General features: G+C 37.9%; 2 protein-coding genes across 2 annotated transcripts; both read left to right on the top strand.

Moving 5' to 3' along the window:
• Window positions 1-298: 298 nt before the first annotated feature.
• On the top strand, window positions 299-1,569 carry LOC310925794 (5-hydroxytryptamine receptor 3A-like; the record flags this gene model as incomplete). The annotated part of the gene is made up of 3 exons (XM_083887811.1): window positions 299-503; window positions 945-1,121; window positions 1,280-1,569. Exons 1-3 carry the CDS (start codon window positions 317-319, stop codon window positions 1,567-1,569), a joined length of 654 nt encoding a protein of 217 aa, XP_083743937.1. The 5' UTR covers window positions 299-316.
• A 3,950-nt stretch (window positions 1,570-5,519) lies between these two features.
• Window positions 5,520-7,152, top strand: LOC310925793 (5-hydroxytryptamine receptor 3A-like; the record flags this gene model as incomplete). Its single annotated transcript, XM_083887810.1, has 4 exons — window positions 5,520-5,600; window positions 6,159-6,369; window positions 6,535-6,711; window positions 6,863-7,152. 4 exons carry the CDS (start codon window positions 5,520-5,522, stop codon window positions 7,150-7,152), a joined length of 759 nt encoding a protein of 252 aa, XP_083743936.1.
• Window positions 7,153-8,396: the final 1,244 nt, after the last annotated feature.

The following is an 8,396-nucleotide window of genomic DNA, read 5'->3' as shown; positions in this document are numbered from 1 at the left end:
CATAGCACAGAAGGTTAAAAAGTCTAGAGTCTTTTGATTCAATTCTCTTCACAGATTCAAAAAACGTGAGCAGGAACTTGACAATAAAATACATTTGGGTCGAACTTGGTTATAGCTTAAGATTCGTCAAATTCTGCTTGACTTGTAGCTGTGTGATTTGAAATATTCTGCAAGCCAGTGTCCATTCTTGAATTTAAATTTAAATTGTACTGGTTGAGCAACTATACATTTTATATTTTCTGTGCAAATGGTTCCTGACAAACCTTTTTTGTCCTTCATCCTGCTTCTGTAGATCAGATTGAGGCGCCGACCCACCATGTATGTGGTGAACCTGTTGATCCCCAGCTGCTTCCTCATCACCATTGACCTCTTCAGTTTCCTGCTGCCTCCACAAAATGTGGACAGATCCTCCTTCAAGATGACTCTCATCCTGGGCTACACCGTCTTCCTGCTCATCATGAACGACCTGCTGCCCACAACTGGACACACTGTACCTCTCCTAAGTCAGTGATTTTTAACTATATATAGTTATATGTATATATATATATATTTATGTATGTATATAGATATATATATTTATGTATGTGTATATATATATATATATATTTATGTATACATATATATATATATATATATATATATATATATATATATATTTATGTATACATACATATATAAACACACTGTATGTAGCAATGGTATGTATATATATGACTAAAAATAACGGTGTGCAGTGTGTTGACTGATATTATTTAAAACAATACTTTTGTCTCTGTGTCCCTGTGATGGACTGGAGACCTGTCCAGGGTGTACCCGCCTTTTGCCCTATGTCAGATGGAAATGGCACCAGCAACTCCATGTGGAGGATGAATGTATGTCAACCTTTATTGTTGCAGGGTCCATGTCACACCTGTCTTGTCTTTTGCTTGTTTGCTTTACATCAGATGTGTTCTTCTCTCTCTGCCTGGCTCTGATGGTTGCCAGTCTACTGGAGACAATCCTCATCACCAACCTGCTGTGCGGCTCTGTCAAAGACTCTCCAGTTCCTCACTGGATCCAAGTCCTTGTTCTTCAGATCTTAGGTTTTCTTGTTTTCCTGCCGCACAAAGCTAAACATTCAGGTAATTATATTATTTGTGGTTAAGTACAGAGTATAAATCAGAGATTTACAAGGTATAATTCGCAGAAAATAGAATAAGCATGATAGTTGATCATAAACTTTGAGGAAAGGGAGAAGGTAATACTGAAAAATGTCTGGATTTCGTCTTTTTTTATATAGACATGGAGCAAAGTGTTGCTGTGATAAAGCTTGATGCTGTTGAGGGACCTCCACAGGAGAAGGGGCCAGTGGTGGAGGACAGGGCCGTGCAGGAGCTGAGAAGCCTGGCCACAGACCTCCGGGCTCTTCGCCTCCAGGTGGAGCAGCGGCTTGATGGAAGCCAAAGCTCAAAGGATTGGATCCAGGTGGGTTTCATCATAGACCGTCTGCTGTTCGGTATCTACATCCTCTTCTTATCAGTCAGCTTCATTACCATCATCATTATCTGGCATAAATCATACAGTCAGTAAACAACTGCTTTGTGTTTTAAAAAGGCTCCATTCATGTGAATAGTGACCTGATAGTGACTCAACTGTTTCAGTATCATTGTTTTCTTGGAGAAACATTGCTGTAGCACATATGGTATATTCTACTCTTATACAATGTACTAATGTTTAGAGCAACAATCGCTCATTATATTATATCTCGTCGTCATTAAATTATTAGATGTGATGTGGAATTGTAATAAAAAATAAAAGTACTTGAAAAAATTCTGTCAGTTTTTGATTGACATTTTTGAAGCATAACAATCATGTCCTTCTGAAATTATGAAATAGGAATCAATCAAAGAATCAACTCTCAAAAACAAACATAACTACTGATAATGTGTAACACTGAAATGGGAACAGTACACATCATAGTACATAACCCATGTCACACGGTACGTGGACAGGGGACTGGGGTCAGATACGGATGTTAAGCCATGTGATCTTGCTTATTGTTTTCATGTTTGATCCTTAATGTTTTGGATGTGTTTGAATTCAAGTCGCTGTGTCACAGATGTAAAAGCACCGCTGCATCAAGAGTCCCTGAAATTAGAAGTAGGAGGCAGGTAGCTACACAAAATCCCCACAACACATGTACACACTTATAATAAGCTGACTCTGCAATTAAAAATGATTTTCAATGTCTAGTTATCTTGAAAATGTATCTGTAACTCAGTATTTTGTGAAGACAACTATACAACAGCTCTTACCACAGGTGACCACACACACAAACTGACACACACACAGACACAGACACACACACACACACACACACACACACACACACACACACACACACACACACACACACACACACACACACACACACACACACACACACACACACACACACATCGTGTTTTCTTTTATATTATTATTTTTAAACGGTGCAAAATAAATAAATGAATAAATAAATAAATAATAAAACAAAAACTTTTCCATTCATTTTCATGAGACTCTGACCAAATATATAATAACCCCATCAAACTTTTCCAAGATGCAAGGTCATCAATAATGAGCCAAAAAATTTGTCGGCCTTCTTCCACCTGTGCAACATAACAATTTAAAATAATATAATAAAATTTTAGTTATTTGATAAGCCATTAAAACTCCAAAATTGGTCAACCTCTAGTAATTGGGTCGGTGGCAGGTAACAAAGTGGTAGGTAGATGGGTTGGTTGGTTGGTTGGTAGATGGTTATGTAGAGTGCTAAAACCAGAGGACACCTCTTTCCATTCACTGTTCATTTGCATCTGACCAGCAGGTGTGTCACAGATCCTGCTTTGGGCACATGTCACCATCTCCAAGTCACACACTGATTATTTTGTTGCAAATTTTGTTGAAATACCATGACCAACATGTTTTTTTTTTTTTGTTTTTTTTACCTTGACAGTGGGCATAGTGGGCTGAGTAGCCTGCTATCAACTTAAAATGCTTCAAACTTTCTGTATTTGATTAGCCTCTAAAAATTCCACAATGGGTCAACCTCCAGTAGGTTGATAGGTGGCGGGTATCAACGTGGTAGATTGGTTGGTAGGTAGGTAGATGGGGACGTAGAGGGCTGAAACCAGAGGGCACCTGTTTCCATTCACTGTTTATTTGCATCTGACCAGCAGGTGTGACACAGATGCTGCCGTGGGCACATGTCACCATCTCCAAGTCACACACTGACGACCAAAACATAAACTAACGATTTTACTGCGCTTTTAATGAAACCACCTGCAGGGAAAGTTAGCCACATTATTTGCTAGTGACACTATGTATATCTTGGACGTACTGAGGTTTAGTGTTTAGTCTTGAGTTGGTGTCTCAGGTAAGTAGAAGCTGTCTTTACTCTGCTCCCTTTTTAACACAGAATATTTCCATGAAGCAATACTTTTATTATTTCCTCTCCAGGCATAAGAAACAGAAGACAGATAAACACTTGATATTTGATGTCATGGCATCCCAGGTAAAGTATCTTTTCTTGCTGAATATTTTGAATTTTACATATTACATCTGAGGTTGAATACAGCATTGGCTGTTACATACTGTTAGTGATCATGTTTTCCTGTATAATTTATCAATCAATAACAGTTTTTCATCTGTGGTCACTATAGCGGCTGATTTTAATATCCATGGTGTGGTTTCTAATGCAAGGTAAGTGTTATTTATATAAAGCTCATATACAAGTATTTGTACACTGTGTCTAACATCTCTCACCAACAAGGCAGCATCACATAAACAAAACTGCTAAATTAATAGTTTCTATCATATAATGTATGTGAAGGCTGACACATTTTAGCTTTCGTTCATACGTTGGGTTAGGGTTAGACTGGTATAAAATTATTTTTGAATACACTTTGTTGACTTTTTTTTTTTTTTTATTAACACATCAGCCAAATCATGTAACCATAGTATCTTTTGCACCTTGCCAGCAGCTCCATGCAGTGCCATCATAGTGAATTGCTCTGAGCCAAACCAACCTGCCCTTCTGAAGGCTCTGACTCCACTCTTTAACCTAGACGCCATACGACCTGTCATGGACACATCAACATGTACCAATATCAGCATTTCCTTCTTCATTTATGGAATATTAGGAGTGGTAAGTTTACTTCTATCTAAATGAATAATCAAGAAATCTGTATGAGGACTTTAGGTGTAGGTGTATAATTAAGGATTACATTTTATTTTGATGAGTAAAAATCCATTGGGCTGCTGTCTACAAACACCTTCTTATAAAGATCCATGTGTTTCCCAAAACAAATCCATGTGTTGAAATTGTTACCCTTGTCTTCCAGGATGAAAAGTCTCAACTCTTGATGACATACATTATTATATATTATGTAAGTTCTGCATTCACCCATTTCCAGGTAGCAGTAACAGAGTGATCAAGTGTTGCTTTTGTAACAGGTTTGTCTTTTTTAGGCTTGGAGGAACGAGTTTGTCAGCTGGGATCCAGCCCAGTGCGGCTCAGACTATATTATTCTCCCAAGAAACAAATTTTGGGTGCCAGATATTGTGATCAAGGAATTGTGAGTCACTGTATTCATTTTCATTGAGTAATACACTGAAATGGTTCAGCACTGTAATTTAATTGTGTCAATTATTGATCAGCTGCAAATGTCTTTTGGTACTTTCGTGAGAGCTGACACAATATATTCAGTAATAGTAGTGAATTAGTCAATATTTGGATATATACTTTTACTCTTAAAGAGGATCAATTCACCATTGCATGGTATGTGAATATAGGAGCTGTGGAAAAAGTGAACTTTTTATACAACATATTTCAGTTACAAGCAAATAGTTTTTTTGTTTTCATATTTAAACTCAGCAGAGAAAGTTAAGATTCCTAAACTTCTGCTTTTTTTCTATTTTGCAGTATGAATGAAAACACGGCCCCTGTGGTTCCATTTGTGTATGTCTTTAGTGATGGTTTGGTAACGGATTCTTATCCGGTCAAAGTTGGTGAGCTCCTGTAACCTTGACATTTATACCTTCCCATTCGACGTACAGAATTGCACTTTGACTTTCGCCTCGTTTCGCCACTCAAGTAAGAAAGCTGAATTTTCATTTCAAAGAGTTTTCTTGGAAAGTTTGGACAAAAGCTTCAACCGATTTTAATAAATCTAAAGTCACTGCTGAGTAAGATGTGTACAGACAAGAAGCTATGAATGAATGATGAACTGTTATAATATTATTAATATTATTTTCAATAGTGTTTGATATCAACACAGAGAAAAGTCGGATGCAATGATCAAATGTCAGTTAGAGTCAGTTATTGAAAATGCATTTGGGACAGTTTTTGTTTGTTTTTGTCTTACTTTTCATTGCAGTGATGATCTTCGAGGTTGATGCCTTCCTGTGTTTTTCTCTTCTAAAACACAGACTTAAAGGTTTCCCAGAACGATCCTGTCGACTTCATGTCACAATTTTCAAAAGACGTCATGAGTACAATGGGAGAATGGGAGCTGCTGGATATCAACAGCACCCACGGGCGACCCAACAGCGATTACAGCTATGAGCTCAGATTTCATGTACGTTGATGGTACCAACAGTAGAACACTCTGAAGGCACAAAAATGGCATTCTACACTTGGATTGTAAGAGTGCAGATTTAGGTTATTTCGATGAATTTGATTTGCTTGATATTTTGTGTGAAAATATCTGGAGAGCCTAATTCTAAGATATTCAGAAGCAGTAAAGATTTGTGTAAAACTCCATTGTGTCACATTACAGAAATTTAAAGCGCAGAATCTTTTGATTCGATTTTCTTCACTGATTTAAAAATGTGAGCAGGAAATTCACAATAAAATAGAATTGGGTCAAACTTCAGTCAAATTCTGCTTGACTGTGTGCTTTGTTGATTTATCCCACAGCTGAAAGTTGACAGCATGCTCATCGTCTTTTGATCGTCATTTAATAAGAGCCTTTTGGTAATTTATGTATGGTAATAAATATTCTGCCAACCTCCTAAGACCTGGCGTCCACATGCGTGGTCATCACATTTTGGGTTGTCTGTACTATAAAACATTTTACATTTTCTGTGCAAATGCTTCCTGACGACCTTTTTTGTCCTTCATCCTGCTTCTGTAGATCAGATTAAGGCGCCGACCCACCATGTACGTGGTGAACCTGTTGATCCCCAGCTGCTTCCTCATCACCATTGACCTCTTCAGTTTCCTGCTGCCTCCACAAAGTGTGGACAGATCCTCCTTCAAGATGACCCTCATCCTGGGCTACACCGTCTTCCTGCTCATCATGAACGACCTGCTGCCCACAACTGGACGCACTGTACCTCTCCTAAGTCAGTGATTTTCAGAGAATCAACATGTTTGAGTGTGTCCGGACATTTTATCCACCAGCCATAGCCATCCCTGTGACGGACTGGAGACCTGTCCAGAGTCTGAATTTATGTAAACCTTTTATGAATTTATGTTTTCTGTTTGTTTGTTTGTTTGCTTTACATCAGATGTGTTCTTCTCTCTCTGCCTGGCTCTGATGGTTGCCAGTCTACTGGAGACAATCCTCATCACCAACCTGCTGTGCGGCTCTGTCAAAGACTCTCCAGTTCCTCACTGGATCCAAGTCCTTGTTCTTCAGATCTTAGGTTTTCTTGTTTTCCTGCCACACAAAGCTAAACATTCAGGTAATTATCTTATTGGTGGTTAAGTATAAATCAGAGATTTACAAGGTATAATTCACAGAAAATAGAATAAGCATGATAGTTGATCATAAACTTTGAGGAAAGGGAGAAGGTAATACTGAAAACTGTCTGGATTTCGTCTTTTTTTATATAGACATGGAGCAAAGTGTTGCTGTGATGAAGCTTGATGCTGTTGAGGGACCTCCACAGCAGAAGGGGCCAGTGGTGGAGGACAGGGCCGTGCAGGAGCTGAGAAGCCTGGCCACAGACCTCCGGGCTCTTCGCCTCCAGGTGGAGCAGCGGCTTGATGGAAGCCAAAGCTCTGAGGATTGGATCCAGGTGGGTTTCATCATAGACCGTCTGCTGTTCGGTATCTACATCCTTTTCATATCAGTCAGCTTCATTACCATCATCATTATCTGGCAGAAATCATACAGTCAGTAAACAACTGCTTTGTGTTTTAAAAAGGCTCCATTCATGTGAATAGTGACCTGATAGTGACTCAACTGTTTCAGTTATGTCATTGTTTTCTTGGAGAAACATTGCTGTAGCACATATGGTATATTCTACACTTATACAATGTACTAATGTTTAGCGCAACAATCTCTCATATTATATAATTGTCATTAAATTATTGGATTAGATTTGGAATTGTATTCAAAAATAAAAGTAATACAATTCTGTCAGCTTTTGATTGACATTTTTTTCAAGCATAACAATAATGTCCTTCTGAAATTATAATATTTATCAATCAAAGAATCAACTCTCTAAAACAAATAAATACTGATAATGTGTTCCACTGAAATGGGTGCAGTACACAATACAGTACATAACCCATGTCACACGGTACTTGGACAGGGACTGAGGTCAGCTATGGTCTTGCTCACTGTCTTCATATTTGATCCTAAATGTTTTGGATGCGTTGAATTCAAGTCTCTGTGTCATAGACGTAAAAGCACCGCTGCATCAGAGGCAGGTAGCAACACATCTACTTAAGGATAGGTTTCTTTGTCAAGCCTTCTAGACTTATGTTTATCTTCATTGTTCTGCTCATGCACAGTAATTAAAGCCTAGTCAAGTGTATACAGAACTCCTACATGTTATTGATTTTCACAGGATAGTTAGAAGATGTCCTGCAGTTAGCATTTAGGTCACTTTAATTTTAGTTTTTATTTATTTAATGTCTCTTCTATTCTTTAACTTAACCAGCACATGAACCAACAACAGCAGTGTGCAACAGATTCTAACTCCCAGAGGTTGAGGTGTTAAAAAATAAAACGGGTGAGTGGTTACCAAAGGTGTTGAACAACAACTTCTTTGTTAACCTGAGTGTCCATAATCCACATTGAGTGTTTGTCCAAATCTCTTGATTTGTATTCTTCTATCTATTCACAAGACTTTAAAAGAACATACTTTTTTTTTTATCTGGAGCAACAAAACCAGTTATCGTTTAAGGATTTGTGGTCGAGCCATCAGCGTTTTTTATTGAAAACTAATTTGTCAATTTGTTGAGTCATTATGTGATTGTAAATATTTACGTGTGATTTTGTGTGCCTCTTATTCATGTTGTTGAGACAAAACTGGTCACAAATATTAAATATTTTTGGACATACCTTTGTTTGGGTCAGATTAGGTTAGTGGTTGTGGTCCTGCTTAAATCTCGAGAGAATTAATTACGTTGCACAAAC

Source organism: Microchirus variegatus (assembly GCF_963457635.1).
Source record: "Microchirus variegatus genome assembly, chromosome: 4".
In the NCBI taxonomy this organism is placed as follows: Eukaryota; Metazoa; Chordata; class Actinopteri; order Pleuronectiformes; family Soleidae; genus Microchirus; species Microchirus variegatus.
This window is presented reverse-complemented; position numbering and strand designations above follow the sequence as displayed.